The sequence below is a fragment of the Anticarsia gemmatalis genome, chromosome 24, assembly GCF_050436995.1.
Source record: "Anticarsia gemmatalis isolate Benzon Research Colony breed Stoneville strain chromosome 24, ilAntGemm2 primary, whole genome shotgun sequence".
NCBI classification, from domain to species: domain Eukaryota; kingdom Metazoa; phylum Arthropoda; class Insecta; order Lepidoptera; family Erebidae; genus Anticarsia; species Anticarsia gemmatalis.
In genome coordinates this window covers 2,226,221-2,253,742 of record NC_134768.1, presented here as the reverse complement: position 1 = coordinate 2,253,742, position 27,522 = coordinate 2,226,221, and the positions used below count along the sequence as shown (strand labels likewise).

At 34.7% G+C, this 27,522-nt stretch overlaps 2 protein-coding genes across 5 annotated transcripts; one reads left to right on the top strand and one right to left on the bottom strand.

Moving 5' to 3' along the window:
- Positions 1-2,430: 2,430 nt before the first annotated feature.
- On the top strand, positions 2,431-7,258 carry LOC142983384 (uncharacterized). Its single transcript, XM_076130221.1, has 7 exons — positions 2,431-2,642; positions 3,167-3,378; positions 3,924-4,083; positions 4,514-4,611; positions 5,491-5,720; positions 6,299-6,530; positions 7,067-7,258. The coding sequence occupies exons 1-7, from the start codon at positions 2,507-2,509 to the stop codon at positions 7,256-7,258; spliced, it is 1,260 nt and encodes a 419-aa protein (XP_075986336.1). The 5' UTR covers positions 2,431-2,506.
- Positions 7,259-7,794: 536 nt separating this feature from the next.
- On the bottom strand, positions 7,795-27,264 carry LOC142983552 (tetraspanin-33-like). Of its 4 annotated transcripts, XM_076130485.1 has the most exons (9): positions 27,038-27,264; positions 25,885-25,959; positions 21,747-21,875; positions 20,113-20,286; positions 18,393-18,572; positions 17,710-17,885; positions 14,814-15,861; positions 13,512-13,601; positions 7,795-12,948 (listed from the first exon to the last, which is right to left on the bottom strand). In XM_076130485.1, the coding sequence occupies exons 1-7, from the start codon at positions 27,119-27,121 to the stop codon at positions 15,774-15,776; spliced, it is 906 nt and encodes a 301-aa protein (XP_075986600.1). In that variant the 5' UTR covers positions 27,122-27,264; the 3' UTR covers positions 7,795-12,948; positions 13,512-13,601; positions 14,814-15,773. The 4 variants fall into 4 exon arrangements, with proteins under 4 accessions (XP_075986600.1, XP_075986601.1, XP_075986602.1 ...); XM_076130486.1 differs by lacking the exon at positions 13,512-13,601; XM_076130487.1 differs by lacking the exon at positions 14,814-15,861.
- Between the last annotated feature and the right edge of the window lie 258 nt (positions 27,265-27,522).

Below are 27,522 nucleotides of genomic sequence, written 5' to 3'. Positions count from 1 at the left end.
TATTAGTAGGTAAAGTACAATGGGCACACATCCTAACGCTATCGGAACGCGTGATGTCCGTCTGTGCGTCTGTCCGTCCGGCGGCGCTTCCGTCACACTTGTTCTATGTATGTATGTATGTTTGTCTCATCTCAAACGCGGCTATTGATATTTTGTGATTTTTATTTACATATTATGCCGCTTTTGTAACCTTAATTTAAGAATAGAGTATCACCAATGCATACAAAAGTTTTTGTTAAAACAACTCCCATAGAGAACTGCTTTTGTGTCGCGGGGACTTTTACAAACATACAAATAACGAAAACAAAGTACAACCAGATCCGAAACAACTATTGAAACTCAATATTGTCTGTGATCCACCATCCAATTGACCTATCCAGAGACCGTACTAATTATACTTAAACATTGTTTTTTTTTCAATCATTTTGTTCTAAGTCCCAAGTTTAGAAGCTTGTATTACTTACCAAACAACTTTGGGAACAACTGTGTTGAAAAACCCTTAGGTAGGCAATTTTTTTTTCTCTCGGTAAGAACCATCCTCGTACTTCAAAGAATATTATAAAAGAAGAATTAGCGAAATCGGTTCAACTGTTCTCGAAATTTGTCTTACTAACAAATTTAGCGATTCATTTTTAAATTAATTACTTCTTATTACATAAAAGTCTTTAACCCTAGGTTCGAACTGTCGACCACTTGCGTGGGAACCAAAAACACTAATAGTTAAGTTAACACTACTGCTTATCTTGTCACGGTGGTTGTCTTGATAATAATGAGCAAACGTAAGGAGTAATGAAGTAAGTATTGGTGTGAAGCAGTTGACAGTAATTAGAGGTGGCGAGGTGAGAGCTTGCTTACGAACTATACAGATTTATGAACAAGATGTAGGCGGAAGCGACTGGTAAGTCAAATTGTTTGAACGGTCAGATTGGTGACATGTTCTTTTGGAAAATTGACAGACAATACAGGTACGATAAGTAGGACGTGTAAAAGACAGTTGTTGTATATTTAAGTTTTAGATGTTATGGAAAACTTATTTGGTTGTCAACCTTTATAAATTATTTTCGAAAAAAATTAGCTTATAGTTAATATCAAATCTGTAGTTTTTATTTTGAAAGTATTATAAAAGAATGATTGACCGTAGTAAAAGTGTTTCAATGCAAAGACAGGCAACGATTATGAACATAAAATGTTGTTTACAAGTAATTATTCTTAAACACAGTCCTATGAAAATGAGTGAATTTTCATAATAAATCTTAGCACATTAGACAAAATGACAGAAATGTATGAAAATAATCGTCAAAATTCCACCTCATAAGATAACCGATACTTATTCAGTACTAAAATGGGCCCTAAGTGTCTCATACCCCGCTTCAGTTTATAACTTACAATCAATATTCGGCATGCCCTCCATTTGGGTCCCTCTCCAATTATCCGGAGTATATCGCGTTAAACTTAATGAATTCCCTCATTCGTTTGATCCACGACATAACGCATAGTTCACAATAGTTTACTACTTGGAAGTTACATGACTTTGAATTAATAGGTGTTCACACCCTTGCGACGCGTTTATAACAAAAGAGTAGATTGTTTTTATATCGCGATTTTTTTTCCCGAAAGGGTGTGTAAAATAAATTTACCTTAGCGGGGACAGGCTTATTTACTAAGTTGCGCTGTTATTGATTATATTCCAATAGGAATTAGGAATTTATACCGATCAAAGAATTAAATCATAAAAATCTTAAATTCATGGCGTCGGTCGTTTAAGCATCGCTCGTTCCTCCAACAGAGTATTGCCGAAAATAACTTTCTTTTCTTCTACAATTTTCACCATTAGAATTAAAGTGATAAAATAATTTATTTGAATAACTTCTTTAAATCCATACGTAATATACCTCTAGTTGAAGTGGTCGCCATGGCCGAAATCGGTCGGATAGATCATCATCAATATACCTCTAGTTAGTCCATAATAAAGTGTGGTTTTCCTCCTACATATAAACAGCTTGCAATCTATTGGTGAGCTACAGACAGCTCAATAGGACAATAAGGTGCCAAAAATATGAAACATTGTGTAGAGTCAACCTGGATAACTTTGAATCATTTGGGTAACATTGACAGTGGGAATTTGAACTAGTTTAGATTATTTTCCTACTGTCAATGTTACCCAAATTATTTAAAGCTACCCAAATTGACCCTTGAAATTTTCTCGGACTGTTTTGCAAGACAATAAGAGTCTACGACCCTGTCTCTCGGATATTTTAACGTGTTCTTTACCAATGCTCTTTCAAGAACCAAAATAGAAGCACAGAACAATAATATTAGATTTTGAAAGTATATTAAAGTTGCTACAAGTACCAAAAAGGTCGAAAAGTATAAAATACACCTAAAATAAAAATGTATGCTCCCTTCAACGATTTAGACGTCAATGTCAAACATAAACATTTGTCATCACGTATTATTATATTATTATTAATATTTTAATTATAAAATAATTAATAGTTAATTAAACATGACCTCTCGTCAGACGGAGGACGTTCACTTGACGTTATTGAACAAGCTGCTAGCTGACTCCGGGATAGAGTGTCTGAGACCTCCTCCCGAGTCCTCCGAGTCTACCCTCACTGAGGGAGAGACGGAGGAATATGGTAAGATGTATGATGATGTATGTATGAGATCTGGTTGGCTACAAGTATCGTGCCAGAAAATAGTTTAATTCACTGTGTGCTAAACTTCTTGTTTTCATGCTAAAGTCCCTACTCGTTAGGTAGTTCGGTTGAATATAGAGATTGCCAATTTATATAAGTATAGTCTTTCCATTTCTTGGTGACTAGGCATGGTTTTACGTATAGATGCTATAACAAAAGCTCTATTTAACACAAGGAGAAACTTCTTCATTTCAAAAATCAAAACTCAAAAATTATTCATTTAGGTCAAATATTGATTCATGTTAGCCGTTACAATTACTGCCTCTACCACTAGCTCGGAAAGGAAGTAGCCTTATGACAAGAGCTAGCAAAAAAAACTCACGACCACTCTCATTTAAAGACACAAGAGAATATTATTTACAACAGGAACTGAATCTACCACTAGCTCGGAAATGAGGTAGAACGTTATGACAAGAGCTAGCAAGAAACTCACGGCCAACAGAAGGCAATATTCTTTACCACAGGAACCAAGATAGAAGAAATAGAATCATCAGAAGAGGCAGCATTTGAGGAAGAAGACAAGATAGCAACTCCTGAGCAGGTGCAGGAGGAACTACCAGAGATCTTCCCCACACCCTCGCTGAGAGCCGTGCTGAGTGACCGGGTGCGGCAGATTGAGCTGCAGAACAGGATACATGTGCTGCCTCTGGAGTTTAAGACTGATATTGATCCGCAGGTAAGAGGTTATTAATTGAAAACTTAACTGGAAATAAGCTGTTTAGGTAATGTGTTAAAACCTTTCGTTCATAGTTTCGTCATTATCTGCAGATAGAAGTAAACAATATTTGATCACTCATTCCATTCCAAAAAAAAATCTAGAAACTAACATAATAAAATCACGCCTTTTTTTCTTTAAAATGTTTATTTCAATCACATTCATACATCTTGTCATATAGGACCGCCGGTCACGAGTAACACCTGACCTTTTTTAGGACATGACCAATATGATCTGCGTATGTTGTCTTTCTAGATAGGTACAAGTTATGATATGGAATATGTATTTTTGAGATCTCATCAAGAGCTGATTTGACAGCTGTTAGTGAGTCAAATCCAAAGACTTGTGCTTCAGGGAGTAAGTAAAACCGTAATTTTCTGCCTGACATCGTCATTTTCTACCGTCCTACTGGGCTATGAGACTGATACAATTAAGAATGTAGTGTATTGTACACACATATGAACACCATTAAAAATTATGCTGTAAATTTAAATTCCCGTTTCCAGTACATCCCGAAGATAGCAAGCACAGCTCAGCAGAAGTACATCGAGATAATAGCAGACCTGGTGGGCTGCGTCAAGTACAGGAGCAGCCTCGCGGAGTACTGGTTCCTGGACACCATGGCCAACTTGCTGCGGAGGGCACAGGAGGACAAACTCGATAGACGTGAGTGGAAGGACCATTTTTAAACAAGACTACCTTATTTATGGGCACGCGAAAAGAAAGTGAAATTGTCTGAAATGATTTGATATTTCACCAAAAATGGTGGGGTGCGTATCTGAGAGATTTACTTTTGTAAAAAAAAAATTTGGCTTGGTGTTTCCCGTATTATTTTATTGTTAGTAGGAACCATATCATAGTTCTTTTACAAATATACATGTATTTCTTAATGTTTTAATTGTGAAAGCTTGTGAGAATGTATTTATTTTTCTCACGAAAAAACAACTGAAAGTATTTTAACGAAATTTAGTAAACCTTATAACCCGATAGACAGACGAGAATCTTTTTACGCGGTCGAAGACGCAGGCAGAAAAGCTAGTATAAACTAAATGTTACAAAAAGTTTATGTACTTATCAATGTTATGTATTGTCCCAGCAACTCAAGCGATCCTCATGCTGTGGTTCTGCGAGTGGATGAAGGAGATGCAGAACTTCGACGTCGCCAGCAGACAGCGGATGATGAGACGGTTCCGGGTTTGTTTCTATTTTATGGTGGTTTATAACTACTAATACACAATGTTGGTGAATTTACTTTTTTTTTGTTAAGTACCCACTGCGTTTAAAAAAATTTAAGTAGCGAACTAAATAATGTTACTACTAAAAAAAACATTAAAAGGGATAAGTATATTAATATATTATTTACAACATTATGCAAACTACACTAAAACGATATCCACAATATACTCATAGATTAAAAGAAAACAAGAAAAGGGAAGCGCGCTACGCGTCGTAGTAGGTACTTCTCCATGTATGTCGCTATCCACCGGGAACGTTTCCAAAATGCTGGCAGCATTGCCACGTTGTTTGGCAATGCCAAATCTTTATCACAAGTAAATGCCAGCATTCTGTCACAGGAACTGTCAATCAGGCGTTTGACAATTTGACTTTTGTTTTTATTTTTTTTATGAGAAATATTTTTGTTTACAAGAATATTTAGCCTGATTGACAAACTTGTTTGGAAGGAAAGAGGGGATGCCTTTGCTCAACAGTCTGACACATAAAGGGCTAATAAACACATACATAATGAGTAAAGATAGAGTCGAATATAATCTAAGAATCTTCGTTCTATTATTCCTAGAATTACACACTAATATTATAAAGCTGAAGAGTTTGCTTGTTTGAACGCGGTAATCTCAGGAACTACTGGTCCGATTTTAAAAATTAATTCAATGTTAGATAGCCCATTTATTGAGGAGGGTTATACTAGGCTATACATCATAACGCTACGACTAATAGGAGCGGAGTACCAGTAAAAAATGTTACAAAAACGGGAAAATTATGACCCATTCTCTCTTATGTGACGCAAGCGAAGTTGCGCGGGTCAGCTAGTATGGTATAAACATTCGTTCCCAGGACAACATGCTATCAGCAGCAAGGTTTATAACCCGGGAGAGTCACTTACCCACCCCGGCCGAGGCGGGGGTGTACTACAAGGCGCAGGACCACGTGGAGGGCAGCGACATCAAGGTGCGCTCCCACGGCGGCCAGAGCTCCATGTCCAAGCACCTGGTCACCTTCGAGGGAGCTGCCTACGAGTGCTCCATCGTGGACCTTACTAAGATTATACATTATATTTATGACCTGTAAGTTAAGATACGCTAGTTGTGCTTTGATTTTTTTTCTAGACTGCAGGAACTTATTTACTTGCCCTCTTATTCATAAAAATATATGAAGTTATGAAAGGCTTATATCTAAAGAGTTTTTTCTCTTTCACTATCTCCTCAGCGAAATGAAAAAGAGGAAACATATTGTAATAGTTTTATAACTAAAATAGGTTTATAGTGTGTTTATGAATAAGAGGGTAAGTCTGATACTTAGGTAAAGATAGTGTTCTATTTTTTATTTTTTACACATATACACATAGACCGGTCGTTCTATTCTATATTTCCGTCCTTTAGTAGAAGATTTTTGTATATAGCTTGTAGAAATATATTTGAATTTGATTCTTCAATTTACTTGGAGCCAAATTTCAACAATAACTTTTTCAACTGTTTAGTTAAAGTAAGATAACTTTTGAAACATTTACATAGATTGTTGTAATTTCGTATTATTTTTTTTGCAGAAGATAAAGCAAATCACAATATTATCCTCTCGTTTTTCAACCAGACTCCCCAACTACATCACTACAATCAGTCTATCCATTTCCCGCCTTTTCTCCCAGTTTCAGTACAGACTACCAATACGACCTCGTACGCTCAGTGTTCACCCACACCCCGGACTACTCGTTAATCGACGCGCCGTACCAGGTTCAAAACCCGAAGAAACTCTACGTGCCCATCAAAGTGAAGCCCAAGAAGGAAGGTCCTAAGAAGGCTGACAAGGCTGCTGCCCCTCAGAAAGGCAAGAGAAAGGATGCTTTACCTGATCCGGCAGATTACTTGGCGTTGATGGAGGTACAGTTTTCCAGTATACTAGGAACTGGCGGTTTGATAATCATTCTATTATAGCACCAAAGATAAAACTAGATTCATATTTTACAGCAATGAGAAATTGCGAGCCTATGTTGACTCTAAAATCTTTTGTTTAGTTCAAGATTTAATTTCGTTATATTATTATATCCTGGGCCTTACAGAATATAATCAACGTAAAAACGATGTTCGTTGAAATTTTGTTGTTTCTTAACACAATTATATTCTTTGTAAAATGTCGGTCGAACTATGGTACAAGTATATGGTATATTATCCGATACTGCCTACTCAGTGTTAAGAAAATAGAATAGGAAAATCATAAACAATCACCGTTAATTTCAATATTTGACGAAATCGTTTTCAGGAACGAAATTATAAGCACTCTGATAATTTAATTATTGTAGTGGCCTTAAACATTAGTACAAGTTTCTACAAAATTATTTCATTTTAGAATAGCAACTTTTTTTCTTTAAAAAAAGAGCATCTGGTCTAAGAATTGCTCTTTTGCCTTTAACTGCTAGTTAAAAGCCCGCGAAGAAGCCTACCTGGAAGAGTTAGAGGAGATAGAACGCGAGCAGTGGTACCGGCGCAGTACCATCCTGCCGCTCAGCATGGCGGCCGGAGACGAGTTCTTCAACAAATACTGGCCGCCGCCACCACCGCCAGAACCTGAGCCGGAACCTGAACCGAAACCTAAGAAGGGGAAGAAGTAGTTGTAAACTGGTTGTTATAACCGTAAGGATTAAATAAACAATATTTTTTAATTTTTTTGCTTTTATTTTTGATCTCCTTGTTTCCCGATTACCTGATTTTTTTATGAGTAGGTACGGATCAGTGAGTGTCTTTGTATTACCAGTAGCTCTACCATGAGTTGGCAACTATAGTCTCCCGCAGACACTGTAGTTAAAAAAATGTATGAAAACTCGAACAGTGCCTCTAGCGGATGGTTAAGGTACCAACATTGCAAAAACCTGAAACCTTTTGGTTTCAAAGATTTAAAATAATTTATCTAGAGAGTTGGGAGAGGCCGAGCTTGGCAGGGTAGAAGTTTCACATAATTTGACTATTTACATCACAACGATTTGAATTCTGGCAGGACTTTTCATAGAAAACTATACTGAAGGATGCAAAAGTTTGAATGTGTGAGCGATCAATCACACCAAAACTGAACGAATTTTGATGAGATTTCTTACACAGATAGTTTATAAGCAGGCAGAAGCTAGCAGGACAAATAAAAGAGTGAAAACAATACGGATTACAATAGTTTTATTGACTATTATATTACATCGTGAGCGGTATGCAATGTACAAGAATATCCTTTATAACCTCCACGTTGATACGCAAAATATTACATTTATTCCTTCTTAACAATTGTGCTCTTTATTACTACTGACATTCATTAAAAACATTAGCATCACACTTTGTTTATTTATATTCCTAAGCAGAGAATCAAGTAATACTGCACTTTTTACCGACTTTAGAACAAAAGGAGGAGATTGTCAATTTATCGGTAGTTTTTTTACTCATGCTTAACGCCATCTATCGGGCTGAATTTGAAACGTCAGTGTTTGTTATTTGTTTTTATTACATGTTTTTTTTCACTGCTATTTGGTTTTTTAAAACAATTTCACTAGCGTATTTAATATGACCCTATACCTCAAGACTCCGTTGTCCGTCTGTCTGTCACCAAGTTGTATCTCATGAACCGTGATAACTAGATAGTTGTATTTTGAACAGTATTTTTTTAATCAGTTTACGGTCTTACAATTTTTTTGTGTGTATGCTAATGCATTTAATCATAAAATCATGGCTTCATACAATAATAATATTTACACCCATATCTTAATTGTAACATTACTTACGACACGTAGATTATATTTGGTTAAAATTGAGTTATACTTCCGTGAACTACTTACATCATTGATTTTTGATATTTTCATATTTATTGTGGTATATTGACAACTACAAACCGGAAATTTGTTTGCTAAGTGATTTAGAATATATTTAATTACCCCAGTAAAAAGAAAATATGGAACCTTACCTTTTCTGGTCACTATTTAATATGCTCAATCACTAAGTTTGACCACAATTTGCCCATATATATTGGCTTAGCCTTTGTTCCAAACTATGTCGGAGTCGGCTTCCAGTCTCACCGAATGCAGCTGGATACCAGTATTTTACATGGAGCACAATTTGCCCATATACCACAGTAAACACTAAACAATAACTAATGAAACCTAACAAATATTATTAATTATTAATAATACATAAATCACATAATAACGGAATTATTGTACATTTAGTCTATATCTCTATTAATTACTGAATATTACAAATTAATTATATGGCTTTTAATAACTGGAATAATTTTAATACATTTTGGCGAATTTAAATAATTCGGTATTATTACAATTGAAATTGAATTATGTCAGTCGAGAACTTTAATTGAGTACAAGTTTAATACAGCTCTCAGTTTTGAGATCGTTACTAAATTGTTATATAAAAAGAGAAAATAATATCATATTATTTTGAGAGAGCGATTTGTTACCTGAAAACAATTGGTGAATTCACATGGGTCATTTGTTTAAATATCGTGTTATAATAATAATCATTTAAAATCAAAAATATGCATAAAGACAGAAACAGAGCAAAAATTTGCAATATTTAATTAATTAAGCTTAAAAACTGTATTATACATTTCTCATAATGACATAGATGACCCCATATTCATAAACTTTCTGTTATTTTTTCGTGTGGAATGCATTTAAACAGTCTTTACAATAGAAACAGTACTTTACAATAACTAAACTTTGTTCGAGCAATAAATTTGACGTTTTTAGCAGATAATATTTGGAAATCACCCAATTGAGCGTAATACGTTTTCTAAATCGTAGAAAAAAAATGTTTTTTTTAGAATTCAACTAAAATCAAGAAAAATTCTTCAGTCAAGTAATTTTCAGCTAATTTTGTCATAAATTGAGCAATCCGCCATTAATTTGTTAATTGAATGTGTAAATAAAATTATCACAATTTCGATATAATTACCTACTTAATTATAAAGGAAGATTATGTATGATAATTAACACAATTTTATTATAATCATATGATATTTTTAATATTTCAATTGTGTGATTTTTAAAGAATTTACTGTCAAGCTTGCTAGACACATATTCGGTTCGGCAATATATATGGATCAACAAAACCGACTCGACTCATTTGTTCGGCTTGTGGAGATCGGTTTCATCTACACGAATTAATGAGTGACTTCTCGCTAGCTCTTCTTATAAGGCTCTACCCTCTTTCCAAGCTAGTGGTAGATTCAGTAATTGTAACGACTATCATGTGTCAATATTTGACCTAAATGAATAAATGATTTGATTTTGAATTCGGTTTTGCCGCCTGGTTAAACCGATATGAACCGAATATGCGTCTAGCAGACCTTAAACACATTGTATTATGTACAAAGAGGTTAACTTTCAAAATCACACAACTGAATAAATAACTATACACTGTCTCTGTCACATTATAATAATTAGAAAAGGATAGTATGCCTACGGAACACTCAGTATACTATTAAAAAAATTCTTTATACATCGGATTACAGAATTTACCTCCATAGAAAATATTAAGTTTCAATGCAATTTTCAAATATCTATTATATTATGGAAGTCCCCAACCCGCAATTGGCCAACGCGGTAGACTCAAGGCCTAACCCCTCCCTCATTACGGGAGGAGACCCTTGCCCAGCAGTGGGACAGTAATGGGTTAAATTTATTTATTTTATAATATTATGGTACAGATTTTAAATGTATTATTATAAATAATTATGGTTATTTGTTCTTTTTATTATAAAACAGTCACTTGGAATGGTGTATTTATACAAATAATTTTATATTTTTATTCAAAAACATTAAGGTCAATTTGGGTAACTTTGAATCATTTGGGTAACATTGACAGTGGGAATATGAACTAGTTTCGATTATTTTTTCATATGAAACCAACACAATTGATGAAGGTTTATCTTAGTTTTGCAAACTTTTATTAAATGTGTTGGTTTCATATGAAAAAATAATCGAAACTAGTTCAAATTCCCACTGTCAATGTTACCCAAATGATTCAAAGTTACCCAGGTTGACCGTATATTTATTGAAATTTTTAAATAAAAATATAAACTTTAGATTCAAGTTACACTGAAATTACTATCATAGTAAATGTATGTCTGTTTGGTAGACTTTAATTGATAATACTATCTAATACATAAATAAGCAGCATTTCAAATATAATGCTTGCTTGTTATATACATTATTTGTTAAACATAATGCAACAAATACGTAACAACTAAGTTTGGCGATTGTCTCACCATTTCAGGGCAAAATAACATATTATAACAACCAATTTGACATGAAATTAAGGTTATTTTGCAGCGAAATAGGCAAATATCTCTTTACTCGAAGCAAATCTTGAGCATCATGTTGTCCTTGTCACTTTCATCATCCTCATCATAGCAACTATGATAATGATGATGGACGAAATACTTTCAAGCATCACTTAAAATTTAATTACGTTTCTGTGTATGGTCATTAGACGGTATTTTTATTACTGTATCGTTTTTTTTTTGTTGATAGGAATTCCTAAAACGTTAATTTGTTATTTATACAAAAATTATAAATTAACTAATGATCAATTCAAACAATTGTTCAATTAAATGACAACTGACCAATATTTATCTCAACAAATCGATACACATTTCGATACCATCGAATAACATAACAGTACAATTTTGCTAAAACAACATACCAACAATTTTGTCTACTAAAGCATTATATTTGAAATACTGCTAAGATAACATCAACTTTAAAATAAGATTACATGAAATACACATACCACATAGATTGGCAAATATACATAAATATTACTTAACAACCATTATTCACAAAAATGCTTATTTTTAACATTTTATACTTGAAATTAAATAATGCTGTTAAATTATAAATAAATGAACCATGAGACTATAGAACCATTTTTGACTCATTTGACCATATCTTTTTGACCTTACGATATATATCTTTGACATTACATATTCAGAGTAAAAAATATCAAGTCTTACTGAATTTGAAATTATCCTCAAATTTGGTTTAACCTTGAACCTGAAGGTCAAAGTCAGCAAATGACCTTAAACTCAAAGTTCAAGGTCAAAAGGTCACATTTTTGCGTATGTTAATACTAGTATTAATACTATTAAACAGCATTATTTAAATTCTAGTACATAAGAGATCTCCATTTCTCCCTACGGGAGAGGAAATGCAATTCCGATATTAATTAGAAAAAATGTTCATATGAGATTCTCCCATAAATGCATTTAATTGTAGTTTTATATTCTGAATACATTTTATAATGTGGTTTGGTGATGAAAACGCAAATTTTCATTTAAAAACAATTATTAAATCGTAAATCTATAAGTATTGGATAACACATCAGAAAGAAAACAGCTCTTTTTTATACAATTCCACCCTGTATCTCAAAGATAGGTTATCCAACACTTATATTAGAGATAAACTGGCCATAAAAACCAAAGTATTCCCTAAACCTATAAGTATTAGATAACACACCAGGAAGATAACAGCTCTTTTACTACTCTTTATCCATCAGATAGGCTAACCAACACTTATCTAGGACTTAAAATTGGCCTTAATAATTCAAATATTTAAGAGGTATGCTTACATGTAGCTTGTGAAGTAGACCTCTTATAAACTTTGTCCAGTAGTGGGCAACTTAACTATTCTTGTTGGGACATTTACAAACATACAAACAAATAATTATAAATATGATATTTATTTATATGTGAACAACATGGTGTTGTGGCACATTTTGGGAGATAAATGGAGCTTTAATAATTAATAAATCAAGCAATAATTGCAAAAACTGTAGATCTGTGTTGCCAACTCTCACTTGGCTATTTTGATGGTTATGTGTCTTACTTATTTTAACGACACCCAAGCTCTGAGACTTTTGGGTTAGTGGAAATACAAAGCATCAACATTTTTAAAAGACAATGCACACTATAATTATTTCGAAATCAATCACTTTTGAACAAATAGCCTGAAAGCATGGCACCCACTCATCGAGTGTTACCAAATTTATAACAACGCCATCTATTGGACAAAGTTCAAAACTCACTTTCACCACCGAACCACACTCAAAATAATTATTTACACTAACACATAGAACACACAATGTCTTCATAGTTTAGATCACAATGTTAATGGCACATCACTGTCTGGCAGTCACACGGCATCACATGTGCAAGGGCGCGGGTTCGAGTCCCGGGTGCGCTTGCTACAGCAGCGCACGCCGGCACTCGTCACGGTACGCGCCCATTGTACCCCTATTTCATGTTTGCCATCTGAAATGTGATTTGTTAAGGTTATTTTATTTAAATCTAGGTACGTTTTATACTCCATTCATATTTACAGACACTATATGTGTATAGCACATAATATAACCAAAACTAGATAATTAGGGCATTAGTATGAAAAATATATAATTTTCACTCATAAGTCACACTTGTTGTATTTGAAGGTGTAAAAAGCAGAGGTATAAAACTAGTCTTATTGAACAACTTATAGCTATAATTATAGGCAAGACAGGAAACTTTCAGTCTACTGTAAATAATATGCCATCAAAAAAATCATATAGAGAAAATCTTAACAGTATTTTGGAAGAAATTACAATAAAAAATAAGTAGCAGTAAAAAAAAAACTCAACAAGTTTTAAGTAAAACTTTAAATTAATTTTGTCCGACCCAGGAATCGAACCCGAGGTCACGTCCAACAGTCGCATAATTTTAAAATAATTTTGCTTTGAAATCGAACCCAAGACCTCGCTAGACAGTCGAAGCTATAAATAAATGATAATAATTAGTTTGTGCTATACTCATGGTGTCTGTAAATATGAACCGAGCATTACCATTTGAGATCAGCGTCTCCTTCGGGCTCGTAATCGCGGCTTATGCTGTCTTCAAGCCGGCGGGCTCAAGCCTACAGGCGGCTTGAACAACTTTGGGTAAACAGAAAATATATAGTTCAATACTTGTTTATATTATAAATTAAATAATAAGAAAATTGGATTCACAGTCTATTATATGGATTGCTGACTTACTATTGACCAGATTAAGTTCTAAGTTCTCTAGGACGCCATGGCGGCGTCGCTGACTACGTATCCAAGCAGTTAGTATTGAAATGTATGTCACCTAACTCACGTGGCGACGGTGTGGCAATGTGACGTTTCGATATTAACTGCTTGGATACGTAGCCTGCCATGGCGTCCTAGTGAGGCAGGGTTCTATATCGATTGACCCCCGGTTTCTGTGGTACATTTAGCGGTAGTTTATATATTCAATAGCGTTTAAACTCATATAAAAAGCGCTATTGAATAGATAAACTACCGCTAAATGTACTCAGAAACCGGACATGAGTTTCTTTATAAAGAATGCAAATAACCTTTTTCAAAATGAAAAAGCATGACTTGATACACAGGTTAGGTATTTAACAGGATAAATAAATTCGATCTCAGTAAGCCAGCTGTTTTAAAGAAGTATATTATCACTAGCTGACCCGCGCAACTTCGCTTGCGTCACATAAGAGAGAATGGGTCAGAATTTGCCACGTTTTTACAACACTTTTTACTGTTACTCTGCTCCTATTGGTCGTAGCGTGATGATAAAAATATGCTTTTTTTCACGAAAAATATTCTCAAAATTATTTATATCACATATAACTCGCGCTAAAGCATATCCGCCATTAAAACGGTTGCCATGACAACGGAATTTTGTTAATTCAATGTCATTATAATATTGATTATTCGCGACTTCGGTGGCGAAACCTGAATTTTCCCGGGAAATGCGTCATTTTCCCGGGGTAAAAAGTAGCCTATGTCCTTTCTCGGGTATCAAACTATCTCCATACCAAATTTCATGCAAATTGGTTCAGTAGTTTAGGCGTGATTGAGTAGCAGACAGACAGACAGACAGACAGACAGACAGACAGACAGACAGACAGACAGAGTTACTTTCGCATTTATAATATTAGTATGGATAGTATGGATTAATGTTAACTGTATTGATCATGGGTCATTCCCATGAATAAAATGTATTCGTGCTGTATTTCATGTCCATCTGTTTTATATGTTTGTAAAGAAACCGCCATTTTAGTATTAACTTAAAGTTTACTAAAGAATAATAACAAAAAATAAATAAAATAAAAAGTGTACCTATTAAATGTGTGTGTGCGCTGGACCTGACATCATCAGAGACTTCGAAATTGTAACCAACATTCAAAGAAAATAAAGAGATCAATATAAAAAAGCAGTCTAATAAAAACTGCATTACGACTGCAAATGAACTGCAAAATTGCAGTTGAAACAACTGCATCGAAATAAAAAATAGTATATTTAATTTCCATGCAGTTTGTAAAACTAAAGACCGGATATAAACTGCATTTTTGCAGTTGATTTGCAGTCCAAATGCAGTTTGAATACCTTAAAATTTTATAGCATGTATAAATGATTTTTTTTTGTAAGATTTTATATCCAAAAATATGTCCTAAATTTTGTTCAGTAGAAAATATTGAATGAAAAATTAATGAATAATATTATGATTAAACTACCATACTTTTTAATTATTATTTGGTAGTAACAAAACTAATTTTATACGTAGGACAAGTTTGACGGCTTCTAGTTAAGCCTCAGATAACCTATCTGATAGACAATGACAGCATATGTATGAAAATAACTGTCAATAATCTACTTGCTGGCTTACTAACAACACATGAATTAAATCCCAATCGTATCGGAATCGAGATTTTGTCAAATTGTAGGTACTCTTAAAAACTTAAAATTCACAAAGAAAATATATTTTGTTATTGTTGTAGTCATCAAACGCTGATTTAATAGTCTTTTTTTACTAGTTTTAAAATTAAGCCAAGTCCAAGGCCTTAGGGCGGCTTGAACAACTTTGACACAAGGTTGACCACTAACCATACGATAAGATTTAAAAATTTAAACAACAATTTTGACATAAGCTCCATTTCGACACGTGAGAAATCGAATCGGGAATAAACCAGCAGACACGCTAACCGAGACTTAACCATAGACCATGAAACTAGCCCTATAATATAAAGGTGTAAAAAGCGTATATTTAGAAGTTATCTATACAAATATGTTGGTTAAACATCATCGGTTCTTATGATGAGCCAGTAATCGGCGCTGCATTACTGCATTGTTCATTTCGACCAGTTCCCGCTGTCGTATACTTTGCGGTCTGAAAACAAACATATTATATATCTTTTTTTTTCATGCTTTATAACTCCCGATAAATTCATTTGTTAGTTTTGTAACCGACTTCAAAGAAAAAAAGGAAGTCATCAATTTGTAAGTATTCTTATGTTTGGTATTTCTCATAACTTGTAACTGGATGGGACCGATTTTGATGATTCTTTTATTTTTTAGTTTGAAAGGTGATTCTAATGTATTCTTACTAATATTTATTCAGATTAGACGAGTAGTTTTCGAGATATCTCTAAAATTGCGTTATTTTGTATATGTTACTGTAAAAGCCCGAACGGTGGTAAATTCTAAGATTTTCCGGTATAACCTAAGATTTACCAACTCGCAATGGTAAAAGTCCGAACAATTCTTTTATTTCGAACTTTTACCCATATTCACTTGATGATGTCGATATGTAGCCGGAGCCCCGCTTCGCGGGGCTCCTCCTTCTGGGTGGTTAAAAAAAAATAACCACGAAGGCTAAGGTGGGAGCTTCGCTTCGCTCGCTCCCACCTTAGCCTTCTAACCTAACCTACCCATGTCGCTTTGCCCAAAACTCCTTCTTTATAACTATGTCACAGTATATAATTATACCGTGAAATAGTTATAAACATAGTAATGAAGGAGGATTTTTTTATATATCGTAACATAGTTTTTAAACTCTGGCTTCTTCGGACTTTTACCATTGAGAGTTGGTAAATCTTAGGTTTTACCGGAAAATCTTAGGATTTACCACAGTTCGGGCTTTTACAGTAACATATACATTGATGGTGGTCTTGGTCGTTTTGTAGTGCTTAAAAAGTGATAATTAGATTTGAAATCGGTTTTGTTGTAAAAAATATTAAAGTACACCTCCTGCATTAATAACATTTAGTAGCAAGGCTTTACAAACATACAAATAACGGACACAAAATACATATAGACACGATAGAATGACGTGTTAATTAGTGTGCAATTATTGTACATAAATAAATATCTTTGGACAACACAGTCATCTGCATTTACTAAGCAAAGCTTGTACTATGGTAACCAGATAACTGATAAACATACTTATATACTTCTAAATACGTACCTATTATTACAAATATAGATAAATTTACACACATATTCAGAACAGATACTCGTGTTCATGACACAAATATTTCCCGGGTAGGATTCGAACCCAGTACACGCGGCGCTACGGTTATAGCGGCGAGGTGACCACGTTAATCACTGCACCAAACATGCAGTCATACCAAGCGTAGTAATAAATTATTTTATAAAAGCGATAGCCTGTATGTCTGGTACATGTTTATGGCAAAATAATTGACCTAATTAGGATGAAATTTAGTTTGATTTTAATTAGAGCCGTCTCTAGCCATATTTATTTATAAACTAGGTGACCCGCGCAGCTCCGCTCATTATTCTTTGCATTTTATTCTCTTTATAATAACCTTTTCCCATAATATTATATTGGGTCATTATTATCAACGGGTCTTAACCCTAGAAAGATAATAAATAAATTTAACCCATTAATGTCCCATTGCTGGGCAAGGGTCTCCTCCCGTAATGAGGAAGGGGTTAAGCCTTGAGTCCACCACGCTGGCCAAGTGCGGGTTGGGCACTTTGCATACATCCAAGAACTGTTTTAAAGAACTATCAAGCATGCAAGGTTGTATCACGATGTTTTTCTTTACCGTTGGAACAAATGATAACTATTTCTAATACACACATAACTTCGAAAAGTCATTGGTGTGTTGCCTCGGGTTCAAACCTGCGACCACTTATGTGAGAGGTACCCACTTATACCATTCGGCTATCACTGCAGACATACACATTTAAAGCTTAATTGAGTTATATTGACCTAGCTTTCTGCAGCTCGATCTGTCCCTCGAGCGTCTTGGCCAGGTAGATGACGAAGAGCTGCGACAGCGCCACGCCCAGCGCCACGGACGCGATGGTGTAGAGGTTGCGCTCGGCCCACGAGCGCACGATCTCGATGCAGCCGCTCGTCCACACGCGCTTGCTCGCCTCCGCCACCTGCCAATTGTTTTAAAGCTTTAAATATAGTTAAATTGAAAGTTAACCGTTCATACAGTTAAATTGCAAGCCTCTTTCTTAAAAGTCGGTTAAAACGGCGTCTTCTGCATTGAAAATTGCTCTTTTCTCACGAGTAGGTACTTTTAAAAGCATATAATTAAAGGACACAGAAAAACTTGTTTTTTGTAGGAACTGACCCTAAAATCCCCAATGTAATATAGCGGTGTGTGCTTTAACCACAATATCAAAGAGAAAGCCAGAAATGATTGGTATAATTTTTCTTTCTTTAAAATCATCACGGCCTTACCTGTTATGCCCAATGTTTGGGACGATGTATATGAAATACACTCACTTTTCACCAGCCAGAACCTGAACCTGAAGCCTGGTGCACTGGAGGTCTAACTTCTCCATCATTTCGGTATTCCCTAACAATGAAACACTACTACGAAAAATTTTATTGAGATACATAAAAAAACAGTAATAAAATTAGATTTGATTGTTACTTACAGGAAAGTTTTGCACTCCATATCCACACATAATATTGACTAAACCGGAAGATATGTCGGTCGCGTTGATGCAGCACGAGAACGGAACCCCGCACCTCTCCACTGACGGCGACGAACAGTTAAAGTACTCGTTCTTCGACCAGTCCATGTACCCGTCTGATGTCAGGCCGCAGCAATGAAACTGGAAAATAATATGAAGGTTTTAAGTTAAGTACGACCTGTGGGTTAAACTACTCCTGGCGCGGTCATTCCATAGATGGGTGACCGCTTAGTGGTATTTAGAATGATCTGTGGGTTAAGGAACTTCTGGCCCGGTCATTCCATTGATGGGTTATCGCTTAGTGGTATTTAAAATGATCTGTGGGTTAAGCGATTCCAGGCGTAAAGAGATTAAATATACATACATACACAATGACCGAATTAATTCTTGTAGTTTATCTATAAGTACCAGTGGCGAAGGCTCCATACAACTCGATTCCTACCGGCTTCCCTTTCTGGACAGACTAAATATTAGTGTTAAATTAATTGTTTACTATTGCCTAATAATACACAATTAATTAATAATAAACAATATTTAAAGCGAAATCTTTAACTAGAATCAATAATCTAATCGAAACAGTACGAAAACGCCTACCCTTCAAAAATTACGCTCCGCTAAAACGCAACGTGAAGTAATAATAATGAAATAAACCGTAGGCGCTGATCGGGAATCGCGTACAATAAAAACTATGGCGGCGATGTCGCTTACGACCTTTTGGATCGCGCTTTACACCGCGCTGCATAGTGGCGAGCAAGCCGGAGGAAGAGCGGGTTGCCTCGCGCTACAGCGCTCGCGCCGCGGCGGACACATGATCTTACGCATGTTTCTGTCGCGGCGCGAGCCGCGTGCAAGAGCGAGATGGCGAAATATAAGTATGAGTCGAACATTGTTCACCAGTTTGACATTAGGTTATGTTTGTTTACTGTTTTTTCGCGCGCTCTATAACAAATTAGAATATTTGTGTTTATTACAACATTATTCCTTATTATATGTTTGTGCATGACTGTGAACGTATCAGTGTATTAAAGAGTAATTGTTTTGCATGTTTCTATTCGAGTAAATTTTCATTTTGTCAGATTTATAGGTTAAACTCATTTCTATTAAAGTGTTCTGCGTTTATCCATAATGTGTTTGATATTTTATTGTTGATGAATACATTCTAAATTGCTTGTATAATATGTTATAAAACAACCAGTGCGAGACAATCATCAATCGTTCGATATACGTTATCTTAAATATGTGCTGTTGTGTTACCTACGTGTTACTACTGAAGACGGAGTAACTTAATGCAAAACAAGCATGATTAGGTAGCATGGTAAGTACCTATGTATTATTAGTCTGTAGAGAGAGAAATAAGAGACTGTAGTCGAATGTAGATAATACTCTCATATTGTTATTATGCAGAATTTTACGTCGATATTCTTACGATGTACATAATATGTAGGTATTATACCTAGACAATGACTAATAGCTCCGGCTTACCTTTTGTAAAAACTGACCCTTCGCCACTGATAAGTACTGTATAACTAAGCTTTCTACTTACTTTACAGACTTTATCAGTGAGTAAATTTGTTATTTTTTGTTCTTATGACGTCAATAATTAGTAAACAGATTAAATAGTTCGGCAAAAAAAAAATTGTTAGGAGCAATTATTATTGACTTATAATTTCAACAAACTCACATCACTCTGCGCGAAATCAATAAAGTTCTGCAGATCAGGGTCGTCTCTGTACGCGTGGACCACTCGCTCCGTGAAGCTGAGCTCCACCAGCCCGTGCAGCGAGCGAGGGAACACGAACCCGCAGACAGCACCACCCATCTCCACCAGGAACAGGATTAGAAGACATAGCGAGTACTGTGGACAAAATACACCATTAATATTTTTTTTTCTTTTTTGTCGTATGGTTAGTGTTCAACCTAGCGTCAAAGTTGTTCAAGCCGCCCGAGAGGCCTTTGACATGGCTTAACGACTGTTATTTTAGTAGATAACAGCCGGGACCTACTTTTTACGTGCCCTCCGAAGCACGGAGACGCTCAGTTTAATTCCACTATGCGGTCACCCATCTATAGAATGACCGCACCAACGGTTGCTTAACCTACAGATCGTTTACCGACCGGTGAGCGCAACGGGCTATTGATAATTATAGGCGGGATTCAGAATTTAACCTTGCTTCCGAAACACGGTATGTGTAATATGATCACCCATCCACGGACCAACATCGGTAAGCGTAACTTGAGAGATCGATCCGCACGGCAGCTGTTAAATTTCCTATTGAACGTAGGGTTCCCAAGAAGAATTGACGTCAGACAGGCAGCTGGTCGTAAATACATACATTTTATACATAGCCCACATTTTATCATATCCCGTATTCTTATCAATGCATTGACAGCGAATATTTCTTATCAAGCGTCTGATAAAACCATAAAACACATATTTATGTATGAGAACTAACAGTATTCGCATATTTATATAAGTTACATACCTAAATAAATATATGAGAACAGATTTCCTATACTTATATCTTTATTAAGCACACAATATTACTGTCCCACTGCTGGGCAAGGATCTCCTACCAAGCGAGGGAGGGATTAGGCCTTGAGTGCACCACGCTGGCCAAGTTCGGGTGAGGGACTTTGTATACCTTCAAGAACTGTTCTAAAGAACTCTCGAGCATGCAAAATTGCATCACGATGTTTTCCTACACCGTTGGAACAAGTGATAATTATTTCTAATACACATCATATAACTTGTCATTGGTATGTTGCCTCGGGTTTGAACCGTCGACCACTTGCGTGGGAGGTGCCAACTTACACCACTTGGTTATCTTTGCTATTATATAACTAATAAACATACTAAACATATAAGCACGGATATCCTACCACAAGTAAAATAAAAAAACAGAGTTTATGAATCATGAATCATCATAACACAAACTTAAGTATGACTTGAATATGACTCATGTATGGTAATTAACACATACATAATATCACGCCTGTAATAGCCTAAAGTGTAATACACCGACGTTTCCCCATTAACAATATTAGTCATATTTTGAAAGGGCAGGTTTATTGCCATTAAAAAATTTGAAACTTTATCAAACTCCGAGCTACTGTTGAGAAATATTCTAAATCTAATGTAAATTATTATGCTAATATAAATATAATACAAGAATATCGTTCAGGAGGAGACCCTTGCACAGCAGTGAAACAGTCACAGCTTAATAAAAATGCCAAATTGTAATTTGTCCGGCCCGAGAATCGAACCCACAAGATCAGCAGTCGTGTCACAGAGACAGTGTAAAGACAGGTACTTACAAACTTAAGCAGACACGTGTTCTCTCTGAGCGCGCCCACGCAGCCGGCGAAACTGACTATAAACACCACTCCACCCAGCAGTGCGATCAGCAGACTTATGTTCAAGATCAGATCATATACTGTGTCCAACTGAAAATAGAAAAATAAATATCTTATATATAAAACTAGCTGACCCGCGCAACTTCGCTTGCGTCACATAAGAGAGAATGGGTCAGAATTTTCCATGTTTTTGTAACACTTTTTACTGTTACCTACTCTGCTCCTATTGGTCGTAGCGTGATGATATAAAATATGCTTTATTTTCACAAAAAATATTCTCAAAATTATTTATGTCTCTTAGTATAACGAAGTCGCACTAAGGCATATCCGCCATTAAAACAGTTGCCATGGCAACGGAATTTTGTTAATTCAATGTCATTATAATATTGATTTTTCGCGACTTCGTTGAATTTTCTGAATTTTCCCGGGAAATGCGTCATTTTCCCGGGGTAAAAAGTAGCCTATGTCCTTTCTCGGGTATCAAAATATCTCCATACCAAATTTCATGCAAATTGGTTCTGTAGTTTAGACGTGATTGAGTAGCAGACAGACAGACAGACAGACAGACAGACAGACAGACAGAGTTACTTTCGCATTTATAATATTAGTATGGATTTCCATGTCACAATTAGTTACCGTACTTCTCCGAAACGGCTTGTCCGATTTTCATGACATTTGGAAGCATATTGAGTAGGTCTGAGAATCGGCCTGCGTCTATTTTTCATAGCCCTAAGTGACACTATTTTTTCTTTTTATTTATATGGCAAAACAACGTTTCCCGGGTCAGCTAGACAGCTAGTATCTTATATATCAAATTCTCGTGTCACAATGTTAGTTACCGTACTCCTCCGAAACGACTTGACCGATTCTCATGAAATTTTGTGAATTTTGTAGGTCTGAAAATTGGCAAACATCTATTTTTCATTCCCCTTAGTGATAAGGGTTGTTAGTTATTAAAAAGTAACAGCAATGACCCTAATCATTGCTGTTGCTTTTAATCAACTACCTTAATCGGAGAAACAAGTGTTTTTGATTATATAGGTATAAGAGACCACAAAATGTTTTTGATTAAAACTAAAAGGTATATAACAGGAAAGTCTACATCCGGTCTAATGTTAAATCTACGTTATAAACGAAATTTCGAGATTTAATCAGAGGCAACAAACAGGAAAATGATTCTTATCTTCATACCTATATACAAAGAAACATGCCTGTTATACTAAAAGGTATAGGCAAAGGCGAAATACACCCGCGTTTCGCTATTTAAAATGTTAGTCCATGTAATATGGGGCAAGCTTATTGTCATATACCGGGAATGTTACCAAACACCAAGGTATTATTGAAAATATCATCATATAAATAAGAAAAGCCTAGCGACCCTCAGACATAAATGCAGTGGATGTTGGCCTTTTTGATACAACTATAAATTATTTTTGAAATACATAAAATTTATTCTTCTTCTTATAGTATGGTTAGTGGTCAACCTGGTGTCAAAGTTGCTCAAGCCGCCAGAAGGCCTTTGACGTGGCTTAACGACTGTTATCTTGATCGACAACAACCGGGACCGACATTTTTACGTGCCCTCCGAAGCACGGAGACGCCCAGTTCAAATACCACTATGCGGTCACCCATCTATGGAATGACCGCGCCAATGGTTGCTTCACCCACAGATCGTTTACCGACCGGTGAGCGCAACTGGCTATGGGCGCCTCAATAAAAAAAAATATTAATATTAATGTATAACATAGAACTATTAATATTAATTAATATTAATATATAATAATCTAGATAAATCTTGCATGGCAGGGCTCTATACTAAGTCGTCAGACTAATATAAAAACTTACATAATAATATTATATGACATCTGATATAACTTCTTTAATGTTCAAATTAGCATCACAATGTTATCACACTTTCTCTTTTCTATCAATCTAAAATATAAGCATTAATAGGTTTTTATGTCATATTATGAATATGGTATTTTAAGAACAACAATATATTTTATAATCTATAATAATATGCATGTTTCACTCGAAGAAAATGGCTGAAATTGGTATCTGCGAATTTGACCACTTTCAATCACAGTTATTACAAAGGGATATTTTTGGCAGTGTTTTATTTATTTCAAATTATTTATAAGTGCTTACTTGCCAAAAGTCTTTTTACTCGCCAAAAGTTGGAGGTCTTATAGTCAAATTAAATATAACATTACCTTTGCGCTAATACTTATGGCCTGTTTCATCAATCACTTTAGTATAAACTAGCCTAACCAGTGGAATATTTACAAATATTTTTATAAGACCCTATGTTTATCAGATAAGTTATATTATCCGACACTTATAAGTCGTGAAACTGGCTCTAAGCCCTAGTTTCACAACCTCTGAATACGTTATGGCTAGCTTAACCAAATAATATCAATTTTAATTAACATAACTGTTACTTCCAACTGGCAGATTTGTTACCCGACACTTATCTATAAGTCGTGAAACTAGTCCTAATACTTGTAAATATAAGTTTGTATACATAATAATTACGAATCAACATGACATCATCTCACATAGGTTGCTTTGGTGATGTCACTCCTCATTGTCCATCACACTAATACATTCAAATTGACAGCATTTACTTATAAAATATGTTATATTAGCTTTTACCCACAACTTCGTCTGCCACCTGACTTTTCCTATGGGAATGCGTCATATACCCGGGGTAAAAAGTATTTCTCGGGTATCAAAATATCTCCATACCAAACTTCATGCAAATTGGTTCAGTGGTTTAGGCGTGATTGAGTGTGACAGACAGAGTTATTTTCGCATTTATAATATTAGTATGGATTAGGTACCTATAATGACAATATTTTTGCCTTTTGAAGGTTTTTAGAAGGTTAAGCACGACAGCCACATGTAAATCATGCTGTAAAGGGATTTACGAGGTGTGGTTTTATTAACATAATAATATTCTCTGCCTACCCCTATGGAAAAAAGGTGTGATGTTACATATGCATGATTTTACTCAGAACTACTTATTTTCCTCAAGTAAATACACCAATAGCACAGTGATTCCAGAATTGGGTACAAATTTAGCACAGACAAGGAAAACTAACACAGATTGGTTTTACTGGAATTGTTAGGGAAGGATAATATTTATGGAGCAAATAGTTAATTTATAGAATATTTTATTAGTCAATAAAATATTTTATCATAGCGAAATTACATTTGAATTGAGTAATATGACCTGACCATTTATAGTTATTGAGGTTTTATTTTGACAATTTAAAATATATACCACAATACAATACTTTTAGCAATTTACATATATACATAATATTGCACCTTTTTCCCATAGGGTTAGGTAATTTATTTCAGCTTTGTTATGAAAATATCTATAATACTATTTCAAAGTGAAAATAACAGTTTGTTAGTGGGTATGTAGAGGACAATCTCCTGAACTGCTAAATGTATTTAAAATTATTTCACTGTTGAAAAGGCACATAATGCCAGATAGACATAAACAATATTAAATATTAGTCATGTTTCAGTACAATATAATATACAGTGCATAACTTAAAACCACACCTTTTTCCTACAACTTGTAATGACCAAAGAACATCACTTGCAACATGCCACACAAACATTTTCTGCTAACAGCTTTTTCTTTACTTTACTATGCTTAATATGGATAGTCTATTAGTATTCTATTTATTTTAGGTTTTCCTACAGCTCATGTATATAATATACTGTACATTTAAACACACAAAGGCAAGTCTTACACACTAGCTAATATGCCAACCAATATTGTTAAAAGTATAATGGTTATAATAAACATGCAAAGAAAAATTAACTTCAAAAGTTATGATTGTTTAAAGCAGTGGTCCCCAACCAGTGGTCCACGAATGTACTAACAATTTTAAATTTTCAGCATGATTATTATTACACTTTATTTTTAATTTACTTACATAGTGGTCCCTGCTAACAACAATAATATGAAAGTGGTCCTGTACTAAGAAAACATTGGGAACCCCTGGTTTCAAGTAACACTAAATACTAACTATAACCATGACATACATAAACAGAGTATTTTTTTAGTAATTAGGCTTACCTTTATGAGTCCAGTTGCTTGCCATTTGTCAATAAACGCATACAGTCCGACCGCTATCAGCAAACCTCCCATTAACTGAAACAGTGTTAACAGAAACATTAATATGGAATTTTATTACTACTTTTCTTTTATGTACATGTTCATAATGTACAATATACATAGGTATAATAACTAGTATAAGTACTTAGTAGAATCAATGTACAATTTTATTACTATTTATTTTCTTTACATTGCTGTTCATGATCTACAATATACATAGGTAACTAGTTCAACTACTTAGTAGCCTTGTATGCTGTCTACTAAGTTGAGTTGAAGGGTAAGGTGAAGTAAATATTAGTACCTATGTATTATTTAGAATAAAGATCATGTGTGACTCGTAGGCTTATGCAGCTGACAGTGGCCTGTTTGATACAGCTACTTTTTTTTGGTACAGGCACACAGAACTGATAATTATAATCAAAAGTTTGTTTACATATTAGAAATTACAAAAATTAATTCTAAACTTTGACAGTTTAAATTTAAAATTAGATTTTGTTTCATATTTTGGGACAATTTTAGACAATATTCTCTTAATATTTTTGACAGAGTACGGAACAAGAATGGAGGATATATTCTATAAATAGAAAACATCTGGCGTAATGACCTCTGACTCTGACCCTTAAATAAAGCAAGTTGATGAGTGTGACAAAAAAGGATGAGTGATATGACAAAAAAGTATCTAAACAAATGAATCCTAATCTATCCAGTGATTAACAAGAATGATAATTGTTTAATTAACATGTGTAATTAAGCTCATTGTGATCCCGACAGGATGCGGGGTGGAGCTTCGATAAATACAAGAGTTCATTGTGCATTGTTTTAAAAAAATATTTAGATAACAATAGCATACATTTAATTTTATCGCATTCGGACATTATCGTCGCCAAGCCAAAACAATGGAGGACGGATGCAGCGGGGATACAAAACTAGGCTGTATATTCATTTCCCATACTCGTAACAGATGATCGAAAACAATGATTCACACACTAACAATGATGAATGAAATCTTTCGATTTTAACGCTTTCGCACTTATTTTTATAGAAATTTGCACTTCCCGTCCAATATTATGTGTTAATTTTAAAGCAGAAACCAATATATAGTAAAATTACTCACCCAAAATACAAAATTCAACACAAAAATCATATATTTCACACATCCGCTCACATATGTGAAGTTTGGTCCCCTGCGACGATGCATTTTTAACTATTTTACCCTATAATTATTATCACTAATTAACACACACACTTCAGTGCCTATATTTATACAACCATTTATTTAAATATTTAAAAACTAAACATTGAAATGAGTAATCTTCAATATCTACATCCACCTCCGATTGTCCTCCTGTCAGTTGTGTGAGTGAGCATAGACTATACAGACGACAGTCGCTCCGTCAGTCGGTCATCGAACTTCGAACATCTACTCTATGCCCCAACTATATTGCCTGTATTTAGCGTATTGTTGGTTATCGTTAAGGATGTTTTCTTGTATAATCTACAAATAAATAATTCTACTTTGTAGTTTTTGTTTTTTAAATGTGTCTGGAGAAATTAAAATCAATAAACAAAGAAAAAAAGGACAAGTACAATCTGTGTATC

Coding starts and splice junctions, on each gene's coding strand:
- LOC142983384 (XM_076130221.1), top strand. CDS start 2,507: ATGACCTCTCGTCAGACGGAGGACGTTCACTTGACGTTATTGAACAAG. Junction 4,612..5,490: donor GGATGATGAGACGGTTCCGG/GTTTGTTTCTAT, acceptor ATTCGTTCCCAG/GACAACATGCTATCAGCAGC. Junction 5,721..6,298: donor ATACATTATATTTATGACCT/GTAAGTTAAGAT, acceptor CTTTTCTCCCAG/TTTCAGTACAGACTACCAAT.
- LOC142983552 (XM_076130485.1), bottom strand. CDS start 27,121: ATGCATCGTCGCAGGGGACCAAACTTCACATATGTGAGCGGATGTGTG. Junction 25,960..27,037: donor TGTTGAATTTTGTATTTTGG/GTGAGTAATTTT, acceptor ACACTGTTTCAG/TTAATGGGAGGTTTGCTGAT. Junction 20,287..21,746: donor ACACGTGTCTGCTTAAGTTT/GTAAGTACCTGT, acceptor TTTTGTCCACAG/TACTCGCTATGTCTTCTAAT.